Source organism: Delphinapterus leucas, chromosome 1, assembly GCF_059928025.1.
Source record: "Delphinapterus leucas isolate spDelLeu-1000000601 "Yukka" chromosome 1, BTC_Dleu_Yukka2, whole genome shotgun sequence".
Classification (NCBI taxonomy): domain Eukaryota; kingdom Metazoa; phylum Chordata; class Mammalia; order Artiodactyla; family Monodontidae; genus Delphinapterus; species Delphinapterus leucas.
The window spans coordinates 103,694,633-103,718,447 of NC_143129.1; the positions used below are offsets into that span (position 1 = coordinate 103,694,633).

Below are 23,815 nucleotides of genomic sequence, written 5' to 3' on the forward strand. Positions count from 1 at the left end.
GTCTTCTCATTTTGCTTAACTTACTATGTTTGGGGTCTCCTTTTCACAGGCTGCAGGTTTGTAGTTCCTGTTGTTTTCCGGTTTTGCCCCTAGTGGCTAAGGTTGGTTCAGTGGGTTGTGTAGGCTTCCTGGTGGAGGGGACTAGTGCCTGTGTTCTGGTGGATGAGGCTGGATCTTGTCGTTCTGGTGGACAGGTCCACGTCTGGTGGTGTGTTTTGGGCTGTCTGTGGCCTTAATATTTTAGGCAGCCTCTCTGCTAATGGGTGGGGTTGTGTTCCTGTCTTGCTAGTTGTTTGGCATAGGGTATCCAGCACTGTAGCTTGCTGGTCATTGAGTGGAGCTGGGTCTTGGTGTTGAGATGGAGATCTCTGGGAGATTTTCACCGTTTGATATTACGTGGAGCTGGGAGGTCTCTTGTGGACCAGTGTCCTGAACTTGTCTCTTCCACCTCAGAGGCAGAGCCCTGATGCCTGGCTGGAGCACCAAAAGCCTGTCATCCACATGACTCAGAATAAAAGGGAGAAAAAAAAGAAAGAAAGAAGAAGGTAAAATGAAATAAAATAAAATAAGAAAGTTATTAAAATAAAAAATAATTTAAAAATATTTTTAAAGTAATAAAAAAAAAAGAAAGAGGAGAGCAACCAAAGCAAAAAACAAATCTACCAATGATAACAGGAGCTAAAAACGATACTAAAAAAACCAAACAAACAAAAAACGGACAGCCAGAATCCTAGGACAAATGGTAAAAGCAAAGCTATACAGAAACATACACATACACACTCACAAAAAGAAAAAATGGAAAAAAAAATATATATATATATCGTTGCTCCCAAAGTCCACCTCCTCAATTTGGGATAATTTGTTGTCTACTCAGGTATTCCACAGATGCACGGTACATCCAGTTGATTGTGGAGATTTAGTCTGCTGCTCCTGAGGCTGCTGGGAGAGATTTCCCTTTCTCTTCTTTGTTCTCACAGCTCCTGGGGTTCAGTTTTGGATTTGGCCCCGTCTCTGCGTGTAGGTCACCTGAGGGTGTCTGTTCTTCGCTCAGACAGAACAGAGTTAAAGGAGCAGCTGATTCATGGACTCTGGCTCACTCAGGCCAGGGGGAGGGAGGGGTACAGAGTGTGGGGTGAGCCTGCGGCGGCAGAGGCCAGTGTAACATTACAACAGCCTGAGGTGCCGTGTGTTCTCCCAGGGAAGTTGTCCCTGGGTCACGGGACCCTGCCAGTGGCAGGCTGCACAGGCTCCCGGGAGGGGAGGTGTGGATAGTGACCTGTGCTTGCACACAGGCTTCTTGGTGGCTGCAGCAGCAGACTTAGCGTCTCATGCCCGTCTCTGGGGTCCGCGTTGTTAGCTGTGGCTTGCGCCCATCTCTGGAGCTCGTTTAGGCAGTGCTCTTAATCCCCTCTCCTCATGCACCAGGAAACAAAGAGGCAAGAAAAAGTCTCTTGCCTCTTCGACAGCTCCAGACCTTTTCCCGGACTCCCTCCGGGCTAGCTGGGGTGCACTAGCCCCCTTCAGGCTGTGTTCACACAGCCAACCCCAGTCCTCTCCCTGGGATCTGACCTTCGAAGCCCGAGCCTCAGCTCCCAGTGCCTGCCCACCCCAGCGGGTGAACAGACAAGCCTCTCGGCCTGGTGAGTGCCGGTCGGCCCTGATCCTCTGTGCAGGAATCTCTCCGTTTTGCCCTCCGCACCCCTGTGGCTGCACTCTCCTCCATGGCTCCAAAGCTTCCCCCCTCCGCCACCCGCAGTCTCCGCCCGCAAAGGGCCTCCCTAGTGTGGAAAGTGGAAACTTTTCCTCCTTCATAGCTCCCTCCCACTGGTGCAGGTCCCGTCCCTATTCTTTTGTCTCTGTTTTTTCTTTTTAATTTTGCCCTACCCAGGTAAGTGGGGAGTTTCTTGCCTTTTGGGAGTTCTGAGGTCTTCTGCCAGCATTCAGTAGGTGTTCTGTAGGAGTTGTTCCACATGTAGATGTATTTCTGGGGAGGAAGGTGATCTGCACGTCTTGCTCCTCCGCCATCTTGAAGCTCCTCCTGCATTTATCCTTATAATCTTGGTGTCCATGAATGTAAAATTTTTTTAATATTTATTTATTTATGTATTTATGTTTGGCTGCATTGGGTCTTCGTTGCTGCACGCGGGCTTTCTCTAGTTGCAGCGAGCGGGGTCTACTCTTTGCTGCGGTGTGCAGGCTTCTCATTGCAATGGCTTCTCTTGTGGAGCACGGCCTCTAGGCACACGGGCTTCAGTACTCGTGGCACACGGGTACTGTGTGCCAATGACTGTGTTGTATAACCTTTGGCAAGTTTTGAGTTTCAGTGGGCTCATTCACAAAATGAGGGTAAATCATAAGATCCAGATTGTTGTGAGCTTCAGATGAGTTAAAACATATAAAGTGGTTAGAACATTGGCACAAATTAGTCCCACAATAAAAGTTAGTTTAACACACTATAATATTATCACTATCACTATTACTACTACTACTACAAGAGCAGTGCATTTAAAATATGATGTAATGTGGATAACTCATAAGAACTGTATGTCTATGATTAGAATGAAATCCATAGGGTGTTTTATAAAGTGTCTTTCTGAAAGAAACAAATGAGGGGAAAATAATTCAGTTTCACAAAATCTTTGCTAGAAAGGGTAATGAAAATGGATGATTATAATTATAACAGTAGTAACAGGAGAAATCTGGCTCTATTCTTAGCAGTGTGTCTGTATTAACACACTAAATATTCACAAAGACCATACGAGGTTAGTACTGTTATCTAATTTACAAATGAGGAAACTAAGCATAGAGAGGTTAATTAAATAGCAAGGAAGGGGGGCGATCAAGATTCAACTCCATGCTGCCTTGTTCTACAGCATCTTGATATGACTATGATACTATAAATTTCTTCACTCACTCACTCACCGAAAGGTTAAATTGCTAACTTGCTATATCCCAAGGATTGTGTTTAGAATTATGGATAACTTAAGATACAATTACCTTCCTTGAGAAGCTCACAGACTCATTGGGAATAAATACAAATAAACACACAGTTAGTGACCTACACACAGGTAGGTGTCAATTACTGAATACTTATTATATGTTAGGCACTTTGCTAAGTGTTTTACATTGATTAGTTATCCTAACTTAATTCTTACAGAACCAGGTTCTATTATCATTTCAGTCTTATAAATTAAAAAACAAAAAAAACCCTGAGGCTTAGAAGGACTAAATATAGGCTTTTGATTTCTTTGCTACACTGACTGTGGTATCTTATATTCTTTAAGAGTTCAGTTAGAACACTGTGAGCAAACAGAAGAAAGAGGACTCAGCATGTGGGGCAGAGGTGGTGGGCATCATTTTGAATTGTATCTTGAAAAACAAACAGTAACTCTTCTGTCTGAAAGTGGGAAGGGCATACCAGACAGAAGAAAAAGCATACGCAAAATCATGAGAGCAAGAAATAGCCTAGAATATTCAGATAAAAGAGGTAGTTCTATGCAAGTGGAGAGCAGGGGTATTACAAGTCGGGAGTAAGAGGTGAGTCATATACGGTACGCTGGGCCCAGACTGAGAAGTTCTCTATATATCATACAAAGGAGTCTGCACTTTGTTCTGTAGGAAGTGAGGAGCCAGGGAAGGATCTTAAGAATCTGAGTAAAGAGATCAGATATATACATCTTTATGAAACATAATTAGCAGCAGTGTGGAGGCTGCACTGGAAGAAGTGATTATATACACAGGGTCCAAAAGCTTTGCAGCTACAAAAGGGATGCACTACAAGAGATGTAGAGTGAGACTTCATAAACAAAATATTATAACTTATAAATAGAATTCTTGAAGGCTGCTATTACACAAAGGACCTTAAAAAAAGATTATACTATTTGTTTTTTTTTACTTTTTCAGAGTAAACTGTCTTTTTGCAGAGCCTTGTCCTAGGAGTCAGGAGACTCAGATTCTAGATCTGCCCTTGCATCATTAAACAACTAACAGTGTTTCATATATTGATATAAGATAAAGTGGCCATTTGCTCTTATTTGGAAAACAAATGAAATTATTTTTTTGGAATCTTCAGAAGAAATGTGAACACAAAATATTGTATCATGTTTTTAACTAGTTGTTTTCTTATTAGCAAACTGAGGCTCTTCTTTTCCAAATATATTTATAATTTTTAAACTAAAAACCTAAAGTGTTCCTATTTTAATAAGCACAACTGCTAAAATACAAGTGACTGGTACTCAGGTTAATTCGAATTCATATAGAACAAGTGAAGGATAGATAAGATGCAATGTCTTACTCAAAATGGCTGAAAAACTAGAAGTCAATTCAGTTAAGATTCTCTGAGTGTCAAAGTGAACAATTCAGTTAAGATTCTCTAAGTTGAGTGTCAAAGTGAACAAGAAGCAGTTCCAAGAGTTCAAAAAAGCAACTATATTCAAGAAAATGTTCATTAAATACTTACCTTAGTAATAATCCTATAAGTAATGAATGTTTCAATTGTAGTAACATGGCTTTCAGGTTCATCAACTGTAATGAAAAGATCTTTCAAATCTGGCTCATCTTCAAACTTGACTTGGTTTATCATTGATAAAGGGGATGTTGGCATCACAGGGCTGAAGGAATTCATGTCCATCAATGAGGCATCCTAGGAATAAAACAATCAAAAATTAATATCTATAAGGAATAAAAAGTTAAAATCCTCTTTTTCTTAGGCACGACAAATACTAATCAAATATGTCAAGAACAAAAAGGATAACTGGACTCCTGCTTAAATAAGGTATATGGAACATGTATTTTTATCTCTGCTTCTTCTCAAAATCCCACTTTAAAAATGACAGTAAAGAAACAAAGACAGAACAAGACAAAAAGTCATAAAAAGGCATAAACCCTCAAGGTAAAAAGAAGAGACTAAGCAAACAAAGTTAACTACTTTTTTGGAAACTGGAAATCTGATGGTTGAGTGGTAACTGAAAAGCAGTGCAGAAACAGCTAAAGTAAATGTAGGAGAGAATGGTAGACGAGGAAAAAGAAGGCACATTTATGACACAGGATCACAGCGACACTCAAGAATTAGAGGTGCCAGGAACCTGTGGACATAGAATGCTGGAAGAGTTAAACCAGAGGATTGGTTAAAAAGCTCATAAAACAAAAAAGGAGTTAGTACCTCATATTCCCTCACCTACCCCCATGCAATCAGGTGACTTTTCTTCCCCAATTTTGCAAAAAACCTGGAAATTTGCTTTCTGGAGTGTCTCTGAACTCAAGGGCACCAGGCAGGATGGAGGGAGAGAGAGGCCCTATGAAAATACAGATATCAAGGGAAAGTCCTACATACTAGAGGAAACGATATCCAGCCCTTTCCCCTCATTTGGCCCCAAGAACGTGGGCAGCAAGATGTTGAATGTCTACTCAGCTTGTCAGTACCTGGTGCGGGAACTACCAAACATCTCAACATGTGGAAAGCCTCTGATGTGAAAGATTCACAAATAAAGAAACAAAGAGAATACAGGAAGCAGACAGAATAGAGAATATAATACTTTAAAAATAGATGAACTCATTAGCGATAAGAATGATATAAAATTCATGAATAAAACAGGTGTTATTTTTCAAAAAAATTCAGAGAACAACAGGAAAACCAATAAAAAAGGAGGCTCATGAAAGTTGAAATATGATGGAAGGATAAAAACTCAACCAGAAGTTCAAAAGATTTAACTTGAGAACTAAGCTGAACCAAAAGAACATGGGATGGAAAAGGAGAGAGAAGTATTTTTAAAAATTAAAGGATCCAGGTAGATAGTACCTGAGTGAACAGAATTCCAGAAAATGAAGAAGGAAAATGTCCTCTGAATTGAAGTATTTCCAGGTTGACAGGGCCTAGCAGGCCTCCTCAAAATGAAGAGGACAGTAGTGGGGTGGGTAGTATCCCTACAAGCATCTATCACCATGCCATTTCATAACAGTAGGGATTTTCAATTCCTAAAAGCTTCCAGAGAGACTATAAACAGGTAAAATACAATAGGAATGGCTTCAGATTTCTCAGTGGTAACACTGGTAACTAAATGATAATAAAATAGTATCTTCAAAATTTTTAGAGGAAAATATTTCCTACCTAGAATTATACATAGCCAAACTGTCATTCAAGTATACAGGTAGAATGAAGCCATTTCAGATAGGAAAGATTTCAAAAACTGACTTTCCATGTACCCATTCTTACACATTCTTTGGAAGACTCTTCACTTTTCCAAAATAAGGGCATATACCAAGAAAGAAGAAATATGATCTGAAAGTAAGAGATTCAACACAGAAGAGAACTAAAGGAAATTCCTTGGATGACAGTGAAAGAACAGACTTAGAGAACAACCTATACAGGCTAGAGCAGAAAGACTCCGGGGGGCAAGGAGATGAAGAGGGAAAGAATAAAGGAAGAGAGGGAGCAAGGAAAGAGAAAGAGGAAAAGAAAAAGGGAAAGAGAATGAGGGAAGGAGGGAGGGAGGGAGAAAGGAGGGAAGGGAGGAGGGAAGTGGGGAGGGAGGGAGGCTGACAGAATAGCTGATACATTTAAGCATAATGAAAGGAAGCATGCTATATTAGATTTTGTAGATGAATTGGTGCAAAAAAGCCAAGAGGCAGAGAAAACAAGAGAGGGAGAAAGTGAGGGCCTAAAATAAAGGAATGAATGAATGATGAACTCTAAAGAAAACAAAAGGTACAAGAATGAAAAATGTAATCATAGTTCATTACATGGCTTAACTGTGAATAAAAATAAATTGTTCTTAATACTGAATTTAACTAAAAATGGTGATACAGTTATATTAAGATAATGGGGGGAAAAACATATGTATATGTTTGAAGGGAGGAGACATTGCCTATAAAACAGTTTCAAACATGCCAATACCATGAAGGAAAAGGAAGATGAGGAACTGTTCCAGACTGAAGCAGACCAAAGAGACACAAGAGCCAAAGCAACATATGATCTTGGATTGGATTCTGTTCCAAAGGAGAAGAGCCTTTGTTTTTTCTCTCTAAATGATATTATTGGGACAACTGAAAATTTTGAAAAGGTCTGTGGATTAGAATATAGTATTATGTCAATATTAATTTCCTGATTTGCATACTTATACTGTGATTATGCAGGAGAGTGTCCTTGTTTTCAAAAAATATACACAGATTTAATTAGGAGTAATAAAACATGTCTCTAATTTACTCAACTTGCACACACACAGAGAAAACAAATGTTGTGAAATGGTAATAACTGGGAAATCTAGATTCTTTGTGGTATTCTTGCAACACTTCTCCAAGTTTGCAATTATTTCAAAATAAAAAGTATATTTATAGTTTTCAAAAGTCAAATCATCTGACAAGGCTTAAAATAAAACGAAACAAATTAAAAACAAAAAAGCAGCATCACATGCTCCACTATTGCTATTACCAGTTCATGCTCCTCAGAAGCAAATTCAGAACTCTATTAGCTATTTTTGCTCCTTGTTACCTTCCTTATTTCAAAATAACATATATTTTCTTTTTTTTAATTTTTCAATTTTCATATTATCAGTAGGTTTCCTACTAAGGAGGATGAAGAGTATTTATTTAAGCCAATTAATTATATGAGTATAGACTCAGAGTCCTATTTTACTCAATGGGTTATAATCCATTAATATAATTTATTTTGATGTTCTAAGTGTCCAAAATTTGCCTAGTAGGAGCTCCTTAAAGCTGGCATCTGTGTGTTTTTGATATGTCTTCATTATTCCTTGAGCACTTTATTTTCTGGCATAGCAAAATGTTTCAGATATATGTTATATTTTCCCTGCCCCAGTCATGGAATCAGACATTTCTCCAAGGAGCTCTGGTTTCTTTTAGAGGAGACTGGTATTTAGAAAACAAGATATAAATGCTAGAAAATATATGTATATTAGGCATGATTTAGACCAAGGAATAGAGGACAAATTACAGTTGAGTTGATCAGACACACAAAAACATGGAGACAATAAATGTCTTGCAACAGAAGTTTAGTGAGACAAATTATGGTATATACCTACAATAGGATACAATAAAGTCTATCTGTATACTAGAATACAATAAAGTGATTAATATTTTAAAAGAATATATAGTAACTTGGAAAAAGATTCCCAGTATGGTATTAAGAGAAAATATTAGCTTATAAAATTTGTATTCAACTAGATTCTAATGCATGTACGTGTATTTGTGTGTGTATGACAGAGGGGGATGAGAGGGTAGGAGAGAAAAAATAGCGCACTCACGATATGCGTGCACTCATGAACTTAGAAGCTATACCAAAAAGTTAACAGAAGTTATTCCAGGTGTTGGGATTGCTGTTGAGTTTAATATTTTCCTGTCTGAGTTGCTGTATTTCCAAATATTCTAAAATAAACGTGCATCATTTTGAAAAAAGGTTTTTAATTGTTTAGAGTCAACACTGTATCTAACGTGTTCAGAAACAGTAAGAACTACTGTAAAAAAAAATACAGTAAAAACTACTGAAAAAACTACTGTAAAAAAAAAACCAGTAAGTTAAAAGAGCTGTCTAGGGCCATTTTGGCAGAAGACCTTGGATTACATATTTGATTATCTGTTATTTTTTCTTAATTCAAAGTTGTATAGTTAAATATGAAATTTAAAAATATGTCCGGAATCACATGAAAATGGGATTGTCAAAATAAATTATGGGATGCTAACACAATGGAATACTAAGCAGCCATTAAAACCAGAATTTAGAGGTTTCAAATAAATGTGCAATCAGCATGTACAAAAATCTCTCTCAATTATCATTTCATATAAACAGTAGTTTTTTAAGTTGATGGGCAAATGTGCTTTAAATTTCACTGACAGTGCATACAACCATGTGCTTTGGCGTTCTTTGTAGTCACCCTCTTAACTCACCACAACCCACTTCTTTTACCTACTACATAATTTAGCATTCTATTTCTTCTGCTTAAAATGCATCCTTTTGTAGAGTAGAAAAGATCTGCCTGAATTTATAAAGGCTCACAATTCCAATGAGTGTAGTGTGGTGTCATAAAAATATGCTTCAATATCTAGCAAAGGAAGAAAATTACAGTCTGAAATTTAGCAACATCCAAGATTTCAGTAGAAGGATGTAAATTACTATGAATCACTCAAAAACATTCTTAAAACCTCAATAAAAGTGACTATCCAAAGAGTTTTATATTCGCTTCAAAAAAAGGAAAGAAAATATACTGACAATACTTAAAAGATTTACATTTGGACACGAATAAGCAAAGACAATAAGTGTTTGAGAAGATCCAAAGAAGTAACTGACCAAAAAGAACTTCATTTAACTTTTTGTGGTTGATGCTTTTCAGGAGAAATGGATCGTTAAAATTTGTTCTTTCCAAACAAAGTTCTTACCTCCACAATAACTCATGCCTCTTTCTCCTGCTAGTTCTGTCTTTCTCCCCGTCCTCAACCTCATTTATACATTCGTTCATTCTTAGCATTTGGATATACATCCATTATCTTATGATATTTCACACAATGAAAATACATCTTTTCATTTTTTTTCTTCAAGAGATTAAAGCAGAAGAGAAAGTATTTGCATGGTAAATCTCTACTTCTTAAATAACATTGAATACCTTTCTTATAGCTAGCATAGTGAAAACACACATTCACACAGGCGCACACCAAAAAATCTTGGGATGGTTTCAGGCTGAGATTTGAATATGTATAATACAGAAGTAAGCCACATTGTCACAGGAAGTCATTGTCTTTTATCCTTACTGCAAACCAACACATTCACTGTAAGAGAAACCATTTAAGTGACTTTCCTGAAATGAATGGACATTAGCACTGTGCTAGCATAATACTGAAATTTATTGAAAAGTCACTTACAAATTAAGGGTAAGTTTTCTTTGTTCCTATTTTTGGTTTATTATAAGCATTTGTTGTGGGTTGAACCATGTCCTCCCAAAATTCATATGTTGAGGTCTCCCAGTACCTCAGAATGCGACCTTATTTGGTGACAGGGTCTTTACAGAGGTAATTAAGTTAAAATGAGGTCACTGGAGTGGGTCCTGATGCAATATGACTGGTATCTGTATAAAAAAGGGGAAATTTGGACATAGACATTCATAGAGGGAAAACATGAGACATAGGGAGAAGACAGCCATCTACAAGCCAAGTGGAGAGACTGGGAACAGATCCTTCCCTCGCTGCCCTCAGAAGGAACCAATCCTGCTGACACCTTAATTTCACATTCTAGCTTCCAGAACTGTGAGAAAATAAATTTCCGGCTGTTTAAGACACCTAGTCTGTGGTACTTTGTTATGGTAGCCCTAGCAAATGAACAGCATTTCTGTATATAGAATGGTACATAATAAATATTTAAGGAAGGAAACAAGGATAAAAAGGAAGGAAGGAATTATAATTAAAATATTTCATCCTTGCTCCATTAATTTTTTTTACAGGTTAACAATCAACTTCAGTAATTTCTGAGAAATGTTTTTTGCCTCCCACTTTTAATGCTATTAGATGGTTCCAAAGATCTACTATTGAAATAAATAAAATACAGAGCTGAAATTTAAAACAAACAATGACTTGCCAATATTTGAGTGCTCAGGAAATAAACTCCAAAAGAAACAGGTTAAAAGGTGAGATATGATCTCTCTAAGAGGTGTCCTTCCTTAATATCCTTCACTAAGATGCTACTCGGGAACATCTCATAAATATAACATGAATTACTCTGATAATACTAAATTGCAACCACCATCTGTGCACAAACAGCTATTTTCTTTTTACAAGTAGAGGGAAAAAAATCAATGTGAGAAGTGTGATAAATCAGAATACTGGCATGAAAAGGCCATGCAAATAAAATTGCTGATGTACAAGAAACACGTACACCAAGAGACATCTGGTAAAAAGCAACTTAAAGTGGAAGGAGTTTGAGAAACCATGTTGTTATGAGGGACACTCATCTTGATGGGCCTAAATTTAGACTTACCAGCTGTGTTTTGGTTTACAACTCCTTCCAATCTGCCTGCTTATAATAATAATAAAAAATTAGAAAGGCCTTCTGTGGAACACTGTTGAAAATGTGATTGGGGGAAAAGCCAGCCTATGTCGTGTTCTATAAAGGGGCATACAACACTCAATAATCTTGTTTGACATAATTTCCAGTGCTATGTAGTATATATACCCTTGTATGCATATATCATAATCTATTTATTCATTTTTCTGTTTCTATTTTCTAACAGTGTTGCTTTGAATATACTTGGACTTTTTCAGGTTTTGTGCACTATGAAGTTATATACTGACCACAGAAACGTTTCACATAATTTTGTTTGACATAATTTTCCACTCTGGCAAAAAAAAAAAAAACTGGTATATTAAAAGAAAAAGTCTCTGTAGTTAGGCAGAACTAAACTTAATTCAAGTTTACATATATATACAGCTGTGTGAACCTGGTCAAGTCACGTTACTTTTCTGAGATTCAGTAACATCAGAGAGGTCATATCTCACCTTGGATCACAGAGGATAAAAAGAGATGAATAAATGTGGGGTATATATTGTCTCCTTGAAACCTTCATGTGAATTATATAAACCTTACCATGACCCCATAGAGTACGTTCTATTTCTTTCCCTTTTTTAAACCAGCTAGCAATACTGTTGAGTAGGTACTCTTTTACCTCTTGTTTTCCAATGAGGAAATAGGTTAAATCACTTGTTCAAACTCTTAACTGCTATTAAGTAGAGGAACCAGCATTTGACCACCACCTAACTGCCAGTAAGTCAAACGTACTGGGAGTTGTCACTGAATTCAATTTTCAGTTTCCCACAAAATTAAACAGAAATCTAAAGCAAGAATAAATCAATCTCTATGGTTAAAATATAGTCATGTAGTGGACAAAACCGAAGGAAGTACAAAAACATTCAAGGCAACCCATAAGAATGGATAGATAAATTGTGGTATATGCATACAAGGCTATATATATATATATATATATATATATATATATATATATATATAAAACACAGCAATGAAAATCAATTACAACTTCATGTAAGGCCATTGATAAATATCACAAACTAAATATTAGAAGAAAAAAGATCAAATCAGAGAAGAATTCACACAGGACAACATCATTTTTAAAGTCCTAAAACATACAAGGTCCAAATTCACATAAATCCTTAACAAATAGTGCTTCAAGATACATATACAGATCTCCCTTGACTTACAATGGGTTTACATCCCAATAAACCCATTGTAAATTGAAAATATCATAAATCAAAAATTTATTTAATACACCTAACCTACCAAACATCATAGCTTAGTCTAGACTATCTTAAATGTGATCAGAACACTTACATTAGCCTACAGTTGGACAAAATTATCTAACACAAAGCCAGTTTTACAATATAGTGTTGAATATCTCATGTACTTTATTGAATGTTGTCTGAAAGTGAGAAACAAATGGTTTTATGGGTACAGAACGGCATCAAGTGTATCGGTTGCTTCCCCTCGTGATCGTGTGGCTGACATGGAGCTGTGGCTCACTGCTGCTGCCCAGCACCAGGAAAGCTTATCTACCACTGCTCGAGAACAGATCAAAATTCACAATTCAAAGTATCGTTTCTACTGAATGTGTATTGCTTTTGCACCATAAAGTCTAAATATCATTAGTCAAACCATTTTAAGTTCAGGACCATCACTTTTATGAAAACCAAATGAATGATAAAAACAAAATTCAAATTATTATTTTCTTTTAAGCAGGAGAGAGAGAGAGAATCTTGGAGAGGGCCACACAGGGAATGCAGGCATACCTCATTTTATCATGCTTCACTTTATTGCACTTCACAGATACCATGTTTTTTACAAGGTTTGTGGCAACTTGGCATTGAACAAGTCTATAGGTGCCATTTTTCCAACAGCATTTGCTCACTTCATGTCTCTGTGTCACATTCTGGTAATTTTTGCAATACGACTTCAAACTTTTTCATTATTACTATATTAGTTATGGTGATCTGTGATCAGTGATCTTTGATGTTACACTGTGATTGTTTTGGGACATCACGAGCCACGCCCATATAAGATGGTGAACTTGATGTTTGTGTTCTGACTGCTCCACCCACTGGTTGTTCCCCATTTCTCTCCCTCTTCTTGAGCCTTGCTATTCCCTGAGATACAACAATACTGAAATTAGGCCAAGTAATAACCTTACCATGGCCACTAAGTGTTCAAGTGAAAGGAAGAGTCTCAAGACTCTCACTTTAAATCAAAAGCTAGGAATGATTAAGCTTAATGAGGAAGGCATGCTAAAAGTCAAGATAGGCTGAAAGCTAGGTCTTTTGTGCCAAACAGTTAGCCAAGCTGTGAATGCAAACAAAAAGCTCTTGAAGGAAATTTAAAGTGCTACTCCAGTGAACACACAAATGATAAGAAGGTGAAACAGCCTTATTGCTGATATGGAGAAAGTGTTAGTGGTCTGGATAGAAGATCAAACCAGTCACAACATTCCCTTAAGCCAAAAACTAATGCAGAGCAAGGCTCTAACTCTCTTCAATTCTATGAAGTCTGAGAGAGGTGAGGAAGCTGCAGAAGAAAAGTCTGAAGTTTGCAGAGGCTGGTTTATGAGATTTAAGGAAAAAAGCCACCTCTATAACATAAAAGTACAAGGTGAAGCAGCAACTGCTAATGTAGAAGCTGCAGCAAACTATCCAGAAGCTCCAACTAAGATCATTAATGAAGGTTGCTACACTAAACAACAGATTTTCAATGAAGATGAAATAGCCTTATATTGGAAGAAGATGCCATCTAACATTTTCATAGCTAGAGAGGAGAAGTCAATATCTGGCTTCAAAGCTCTTCTTAGTGGCTAATGCTGCTGGTGACTTTGAGGTCAATGCTAATTTACTATTCTGAAAATCTTAGGGCCCTTAAGAATTATGCTAAATTGACTCTGCCTGTGCTCTATAAATGGAACCACAAAGCCTGGATGACAGCACATCTGTCTACAACATGGTTTACTGAATATTTTAAGCCCACTGTTGAGACCTACTGCTCAGAAAAAAAAAGAAAAATTCCTTTCAAAATACTACTGCTCTTTGACAATGCACCTGGTCACCCAAGAGCTCTGATGGAGATATACAGTGAGATTGATGTTTTCATGCTTACTAATACAACATCCATTCTGCAGCCCATGGATTAAGGACTTTCAAGACTTTCAAGACTTATTATTGAAGAAATACATTTCACAAGGCTATGACTGCCATGGACAGTGATTTCTCTGATGGATCCAGGCAAAGGAAATTGAAAATCTTCTGGAAGGATTTCACCAGTCTAGATGTCACTAAGAACATTTGTGATTCATGGGAAGAGGTGAAAATATCAACATTCACAGGAATTTGGAAGAAGCTGATTCCAACTCTCATGGATGACTTTGAAGGGTTCAAGACTTCAGTGGAGGAAGTGAATGCAAATGTGGTGGAAATAGCAAGAAAACTGGAATTAGAAGTGTGAAGATGAAGTGAACTGCTGCAATCTCATGATAAAACTTGAATGGATGAGAAGCAAACAAGTGGTTTCCTGAGATGGAATCTACTCCTGGTGAAAATGCTGTGAAGATTGTTGAAATGAAAACAAAGGATTTAGAATATTACATAAACTGATACACTTAGTTGATGAACCAGAGGGAGGGTTTGAGGACTCACTCCAACTTTGAAAGAAGTTCTACTGTTGGTAAAATGCTATCAAACAGCATTATACGCTACAGAGAAATCATCTGTAAAAGGAAGAGTCAACTGATGCTGAAAACCTCACTTTGTTGCCTTATTTTAAGAAACTGCCACAGCCGCTCCAACCTTCAGCAACCAACTCCCTGATCAGTTAGCAGCCACCAACATTTCTAAGTGCCAGGGATGCACCTTAGCACCATACACTTGCATTATTTCATTTAATCCTCTCAACAATCTGAAGAAAGAAAGCTCAATTATCGTCACCTGAATTTTACAGATAAATAAGCTTGTACCATAGGGATAATAATGATTCTCCCCAAATCACTTATTTCTTAATTGGAAGAGCCAAGACTCAGTCACCACTACCATCACCACCACCCATGCACACACACCAAAAGCACCTTGTATAGCACCTTTATTTCACTTAACAAAAGTTCATTGAATGTCAACTATGTATCAAGCACTAGGCTGAGATACAACAGTGGCCAAGACTGGCTGGCATGGTGTCTTCTCTCATGAAGCTTACACGATAGTTAGGGGGGAGGGTAACAGATGATAACCGAATAAAAATATAGAAAAACAAGATAAGTCCAGATATAAATAAGTGTTGATAAACAGGGGAGCAAATTCCAGATAAAGTGGAATGAATTGCTGGAGTAAGTGGTTAAGGCAGGAAGTGAGAGGGATGCTTTTGAGAGAGCTGTCAGGGAAGGTGTCTGTAAGGAGGTGATGTGAGAAGAAGCCAGCCATGAAAAACACTGACGGAAGAGCATTCCAGTCAGGGGAGCCAAAAATGCCTAAGGCAGGAAAGGACTTAGGACGTTGGGAGACCAGAAAGGAGGCAAATGGGAAGAACACAGGCTTTGATGAAGATATAACCAATGAAACTCATTTTGACGTTTACTGTGGCAGAATTTTAAGTATTCACATTTTTATCTTATAGGTCTTGAAAAAAGGGAAGGGAGAGCTCCACGATAAATGAACGTTGCACCTGAAATCCAAAGTAAGATATCTGTTGCACAGCTAGAGGTTTTTAAGGGTCTGTATGATCCTAATCAGACTATTCACGAGCATTAACCAGTAAGAGGTTATTAATCATGACTAATGCCTTTCCATTTATCTCAATTACGCTTGGGTAATTTCTTATCTAGTGGAAATTTTTCTTTTTTGTATTTAACACTCCATAGAAAAAAAATTAGTTTTCCTTACTCAGAAAGGTTCAACATGCCATTTGCGTATGATTTTGCCACAAAACCACTGTGGGAGCCGCTATGATTGTTCCCAATAACCCCTTGTCTTTCTATGAAAGGAATACACCTCCTGGTCAGTTACCAGGTAACTTTCAGTGCCTCCTTATGGAAGGAAAATAAGTTTCCCACCCCAGTTAATTTGACCAGTGACTTGCTTTGGATGGTGTCATGTGTCTGGGCAGAAGATTTGGAGGCCATTGCCTGTTTCCACCGGTGCTCATATTCTTTTCCCTCTGCCGCAGGAATGACATGTCCCAATTAACATCACTCCTTTAATCTTGATCCCAAAATGAAGAAAACACAAGAAGCAGACTCAAAGCCTGGACCAGACTCTCAGTTCAGTCACAGTTGACAGGTACATACCTGAGAAAGAAGTCTTTATTGCAGGTAAGCCACTAAGATCTTGAGGCTGTTTGTACTACCGCATTATCTAGTGAAACCTAACAAAAAAATACCATTCAACTTTCAACCAGGTTAAATACATATAAATATATATGTACATATGTATTATGTATGTATGCACACGGATACACACACTTAACCTTCTCAGAGTTAATACAAAAGAACAAAATAGGAATTTTTCCCCCCAGTTCTGAAAACTCACATACCAAGAGTTTGCCTTTAGTTTTTGGTCACATATAATAAGGTTTCCATTTTAACTGTAAACAGAATTTCTTTTCCTAATGTTTCATTGTAAATCAGTAATCTCTGTTTTTCATTTTAAAATGAAATTTTTATTTCTTATATCAAAAATTTTTAAACAATGATCTAAAAAAATAAAATATGCTAAATGAAAGAAGCTAGACACACAAAAAGTGCAATTCCATTTATATGAAGTGTCCTAAAAAGGCAAATTTATAAAGACAGAAAATCGATTAGTAGTTGTCTAAGGCTGGGAGTAAAAATGGATATTAACTGGAAATGGCATGATGGATTTGAGGTGGAAGATGAAAATGTTCTAAAACTGGTTAACAGTGATGGTTGTACAACTAAGTAAATTTACTTACAAAAAATCATCTACCCAAAATGGGTGAATTTTGTGGTATATAATTACACCTCAATAAAGTTAGTTAAACACAATTAAAAAGGGGTATGTTATACCACAGCATTTCTCAAGGCCAAAAAAAATTATTTGTTTCAATTTTAGAAACTACTGATTTAACCTTCTGTTTTATCACAGATGTGTTTTACTGATTTTATATCAGTATTTGCTAATAATTTTGATTGTCTAACTACACCCTTTTTTATTAATACTATAAGTAGCACTGCATTGTCCAGCGTGATTGGATATATGAAGTGTCAGAGTTATTCAAATATTCTGTTTAAAATAGACAAAACTTTTAAGCACATAACTCTCCATTTGTTTACTGAGACAACTTTAAAGTATATTCTTAAAGTGACTAAAAATGCTTATTTTAACTTTTAGTCTAATATCCTCTTTGAAAAGTGTGGGATACAATTAAAAATACATGAATAAAATAAATTTGAACACTACAACTGCATAACTGTTGAATCTGTGTTTCCTTTTGATCACACTAGTCACTTGCAAAACTAGCAGGCTCTCAGAGTTTTACTAGAGCATCCTATCAGAACCCCCAAAATGCAAAAATAAAACTCCACCTTCAAAACCCAATAGAATATATTTTATTAAGTTCAAATCTGAAGTCTTTTAACATTATTTTCCCAAAATACTTGTAATAATTTTCCCCATTGCCACTGACCAATAAATAAATAAAATACTGCTATCTGCACAAAAGAACTCTATAGTTCTTCTTCCTATAGGTTCTCATGGATTTTTTCTTCTTTTGGCTATACAACATCCAATCTTGTTTCCAACCATAACGCTGGGTATAGTTTCTGCTAGTGCCTGTCCCTTTCTGCATCTGCATTTCCAGCCTTCAAATCTACTTTGTGAGCTACTATTTCATTCCTTTCCTGCCAGAGTTGATTTCCATTGCTTGCAACCAAGCCCCCTGATTGAGACAGATGCTATTGGCTTCAAAGGATTTATTTTTCCCAAGTAAGAAGGTTTCTAAATGATTCCCTTGGGTTTTCTTATGCTTTGTGTTTATTTCTTCTAATGAAATCTAAATAGGAGCTTTTGTCCAGAACTGACGCTTAACATAGCTCTGTGTCATCCATCAATAATATTTACTCACCATTTGTCAAGACAAATTTGTTTTAAATTCTATTTGGTCTAGTAACCTGATTGGAAAGACCAATACAATACAAACTGAATTTACTGAAAACAGATGATTGGAAAATTACTGCAATAACTGTGTCCATATATATGAAAAAAGGCACAGGCCATATCATTCATTAATGTATTTATTCCATTAACATTTAGAGTTCCTACTCTTCTACCTTCAAGGAATTTAATTTATTGGAGATAGACAAGCAATTAAGATTTTAGAGACGAGAAACAAATACCTCTTTATAAGGCAAAATGTATTAAGTATTATAAGATTCAAAACACTATTATGGGGAGCACAGAGAAGAAATTATGGGAAGAAATTAATTCTAGCTGGAGAATGAAGAAGCTCTTAAGGAGGAAGTCGCTTTACAATGGGCCGTAAATAACAGAACGGATTTTGTTTTGTTGACCCAACAGTATATTGTAAGGTGCAAATAAATCATTGAGGAATCCTGTTAAAATACAGATTCTGATTCATTGCTTCTGGAGTGGATTCTGAAACTGCATTTCTAACAAGCTCCCAGGTGATCCAATAGATTCATGGAACATACTTTGAGTACTAAGGCGCGTGCGCATGCACACATGCAAAAGAGAGCAAGAGAGAGAGAGAGAGAGAGGTGAGGGGAGCCACGGTGTAGCCTAATCACCAAGAGTCTTGAATGACACAATGTGACAATATGTTCTTTATGTTCAGAGCTGGGTGCTCTGTAAACATCAGTTTTCTGTGAGCACACAGGACAGACTACAGGCAAAACATGAGAAGAAAGAAGACCTTGTGTCTTCTTGTGAACTATTTTAATGGTTCTCAAATGTAAACACAATACTACTTGGGGTTGGAGCAGTGGGAACGAGAAGAAGGCACTAATTCTAGAGATACCAAGAAGATAAAACCAGCTGGGACATTTCAGATATGTAGGGGACAGGGAAAGTGAGTGAAAGGGATAAACAAAAGGTAAGACCTAGTATTTTATCCTAGATAACTAAGAAATCATCACATCATTAGCAGAGAATCAGATGGAAAAGATAACAGGTGTGGGAAGAGAAATATAAGAATTAGGGAATGGAGAAACATAGTTCAGTTTGGGAATGAAACTGTAGAGATGAGTTGAGGGGATGAGTAGGACCACCTAATTAAGGCTTTCCATTGCTCCTGTGGTTAAGTTTAGCATGCTAAAATTTCATTTCCCTTTTTTTTTTTTTTTTTTTTCGGTATGCAGGCCTCCCACTGCTGCGGCGTCTCCCGTTGTGGAGCACATGCTCCGGATGTGCAGGCTCAGCGGCCATGGCTCATGGGCCCAGCCGCTCCGCGGCATGTGGGATCTTCCCGGACCGGGGCACTAACCCGTGTCCCCCGCATCGGCAGGCAGACTCTCAACCACTGCGCCACCAGGAAGCCCTTATTTCCCTCTTAATAGCGGGAAGGGACAATGCAACTGTCACACCCTCTTCTCCTCTGGGACAGTCATCCAGCTTGTGCCAGAGCATTTTTAGTGACAAAATTTATGGCCTAGCTGAGTAATCCCTTTCATTTTGGAACCTTCAATTAGAAAACTATTCCATAAACTGACCTAAAGCTGATCTCCACATACTCTTGACCTAGTGGTTCTACTTTTGCCCTTCAAAACTATAAACATTTAATCCACCTAGATCATAACAACTCTTCATAAAGTTTGTTAAAAGAATCAGCCCAAGTCTTTTCCAAGCTAAACTACATTTTGTTCTTCCCAGCCTTTCTTCACAGTTGCCAGAACATATCATCAGTGAAACCCTTAGTTTATTCTCCTTCATGATAGCAAATGTATGGCGAGACTATTACTACTGCAACCCTCCCCACTCCTTGTGCCAATGAAAGACAGTGCTGATGGATCCAAGCCCTCTTTCTGCTAAGCCCAGACTAGATCTAAGGTTCTATCTCAAAACAGCATTCCAAGGATCAGGGCACTGGTATCCATAGATGACATAATATACCTTTGCCATTTTCTGACATCAACTCCCCCTTTAAAATACAGAGGGTGGAATGGAACTTAAGTTGCATGAACAGTTCAAATTATAGTACAATTAATACTCCATATGACCTTGAAAATATGTTGTTTGTTCAGATTCAATAGGTACCTTGTCATTTGGGTATATTGATCATTCCGTCACTGAAAATCACTAGGAATGTTTGCACATAAAATGGTCTTATACAAGGTCTCTCCAAACTTATCCTGCAAGTTCCTTGTTGGTTTTAATTCTATTGTTGACCATATATGCTCATTCATCAGGAGAACTGAGGATTTTACATCTTCTTTCTACTTCACTCACCTACTCTTCCTCCTCTGGGAGGAATATAAGAGTACTTAACATCTAAGAGGACTGTGATGGTAGACAGTGGAGCTCCTAGTGGAAGGAACCCTGGATCAGCCCTAATTTCCTTTACTTTATTGGTTCCTCTTATTTTTTTTTTTAATTTTATTTTTTTATTGGAGTATAATTGCTTTACAATGATGTGTTAGTTTCTGCTTTATAACAAAGTGAATCAGTTATACATATACATATGTTCCCATATCTCTCCCCTCTTGCGTCTCCCTCCCTCCCACCCTCCCCATCCCACCCCTCCAGGCGGTCACAAAGCACCGAGCTGATCTCCCTGTGCTATGCGGCTGCTTCCCACTAGCTATCTACCTTACGTTTGGTAGTGTATATATGTCCATGCCTCTCTCTCGCTTTGTCACAGCTTACCCTTCCCCCTCCCCATATCCTCAAGTCCATTCTCTAGTAGGTCTGTGTCTTTATTCCTGTCTTACCCCTAGGTTCTTCATGACAATTTTTTTTTCTTAAATTCCATATATATGTGTTAGCATACAGTATTTGTCTTTCTCCTTCTGAGTTACTTCACTCTGTATGACAGACTCTAGGTCTATCCACCTCATCACAAATAGCTCAATTTCGTTTCTTTTTATGGCTGAGTAACCATCGAAATGGTAAAACCCACTGAGGTAGGATCAGTATGAAGGTCAGAGAAATGGGAACACATGACTTGCCTGCTTTAATCGTGTATTCTAGGTTTTAAGTGAGACAATTGAGAATGCATACACACATACACTACATATATACATACATAGAAATATTCACTATGCTTACACACTCTACATGCACACACATACATATGTGTATATATATACATACACATTCATATATGCCCACACTACACACATGCATACATATGTAAATACTGTGTGTGTGTGTGTGTGTGTGTTTTATATATTTCTGTACAGATTACCAAGGTAGAAAACCACTCATTAATTCAAGGATATTTCTTGAGTAATCATAATCCAAGCTAGTAATAAAATATTAATTTGGTTAGACCTGTACTCCTCAAACTGGTAGCCACTAGCCACAGGTGGCTATTTAAATTTAAATGTAAATTAATTCAAATTAAACACAATTAAATGTTCAGTTCCTCAGATGTACTAGTTTACAATTCAAGTGCTCAAACGGCACATGTGGCCAGTGGCTGCCACATAAAACAGACAGAGCTGGAACATGTCCATCACTGTCGTTCTTTTTGGACAGCAGGATCCTACAGGGGCTGTGTATAACTGATCAATAATCAAGAGGGTTTATAAGCTCTTTACATTTAGTAAGTCATTTAATTCTCATATTTATTATTTGCCCTCATTTTACGGATGAAAAGTCTGAGGCTTTGAGAGGTTAAGTAACTTGCCAAAGGAAATAAAGCTAGTAAGCAGTGGAGACAGGATTTCACACACAGGCAGTGTAGCTACAGAGTCGCTGCTCCTAAATACTAAGTTTACGTCTTGCTATATTTTAATTTACAATGATGAGTAGAGCCTCCTTCAAGACTTTACATTTATCCCAATTAAATTTCATAGTCTGCTTTTAAACCCAGTATTCCAATTTATCAAAAATCTGGAAGACTGATTATGTTATACAGACTATTAGCTTTTGGTACAGTTTCCACTGCTGTATAACAAACCATCCCAAGACAATTTGTTTTTATATTTTATTATGCACATTGGTTTACAGGGTCAAGAATTCTGACAGGATACAGCAGAAATGGGTTGTTTCTCCTCCATTATATGTGGGGCCTCAGCTGAGATCTGATGTCTCAATGCTGGGGGCTGACGTCATGTTAGACATTTTCACTCACAAGTTAGTCATTTAATGCTGGATGGCGCCTGAGACTTCAGCTGAGGCTGCTGATTGGAACATTTACATGTAGTCTCTCAATGTAGCCTGGGCTTCCTCACAATATGGAGGCCTTAGGTTGCATGTCTTACATGGCAAAAAGCACACTGTCCCACTGAAAAAAATCAGAGCCTTCATTTCCTTTTGTGATCTGGCCCTGGAAGTTGCACAGCATCATTTCCACCATACCCTACTGGTCAAAGCAGTCACAATCCTAGCCAGATTCAATAAGTGGGGCATAGATCCCACCTCTTGATAGGAAGGTGGCAGGTCACATTATAGAAGAGCATACAGGATGGGAGGTGGTGATGTGGCTGTCTTTATCCAGTTATTCTCCACACTTTTGTAGTATTATGTATTATGCTGGCTATTCTCTCTTTTCACCCCCACCCTTCCAGCTCTCATCCATCTATTCTCTGTCCCTTAGGAGACAGATCCCTATGGATGCCATCACCTGAGCAGCTTGCTTAGTGGGGGCCAGAAGCAGAGATCCAAGAACCGGAGAAGAGGAGCTCAGGGAATATACCCCCATTTCCTCCCTGCTTTGGTGCCACACTTCAGGCAGTGGCATATTTTTAGCTACATCTCCGTGTAAACACAGCTCATGTGGAAATGGCCACTTCTCCACAGCTCCAACTCTCATTGGGTTCCAGCAACACTATTTCCATCTCTCTTCCCTTTAGAACTAGGGGTGCTAAAGGCTTTTTGCTACTGCAAGTCTCTAAGTGCCTCAGTATCCTTTCTTTGTTCCTGAAACTTGCCCAAAATGCTATAAATAAATAGTCCTTGCATTAAACTCTCTTCATTTAAATCATGGAAGAGAATTCTGATTCTTATCCTGGCCATGAATAATAGATGCAAACAATAGGAACTGAATAAAGATGGTTCAGACAACAAATGTGAAAAATTAATAACCAGACTTCCAATATCTTCTTCTAAGTATTTGAGAGAATTGTTGAATAGTATAATTGTCCCTCCATCACTACACTGAATTTCCAGATTGATAGAGATCATATATATATATATATATATATATATACACACATATTGATATATATATGAGCTGGTTGTCTCCACAACCATAGCTCATTATTCTTTCAAAAATATCCTTTTCCACAAAAATATGAGTGATTCCTTCAAAAGCTTGTTCAAATAAACATATACATTGTTATATTTCTGATTTACCTAAAAACAATCTTAGTTTTCCACCATTCTTATTAAAAATGATCACCTCCTTCTTTTCAAAGTGTTTATACTAAATATACTAAGTAGTTCTGTTGCTTTGATAGCTTTACCAGAGCTTGAAATTGTCTATACCTTCTTGTCTACCCACTTGTCTATACCTTCCAGAACTTCCTTTCTTCCCCCTTATTTTTGAAAAGAATTTTTACCTATTTCTAGCTTTTGAGTACCAAGCCTGCATACCATGACTTCTCGAAGTCGACTAGTGGTGATGACGATAATTACATCTGTA

At 37.5% G+C, this 23,815-nt stretch overlaps 1 protein-coding gene across 7 annotated transcripts in view; it reads right to left on the minus strand.

Moving 5' to 3' along the window:
• SNX7 (sorting nexin 7) overlaps positions 1-23,815 on the minus strand; it is a 98,170-nt gene that overhangs the window by 68,751 nt on the left and 5,604 nt on the right. For all 7 annotated transcript variants that reach the window (XR_002641911.3, XM_022553312.3, XM_022553311.2 and 4 more), the window contains exon 2: positions 4,460-4,642. Coding sequence is in view for 6 of the 7 variants with exons in the window: in XM_022553312.3 (XP_022409020.1) it covers positions 4,460-4,642 (183 nt within the window). In the remaining variant the exon portion in view is untranslated. The remainder of the gene's footprint in view (positions 1-4,459; positions 4,643-23,815) is intronic.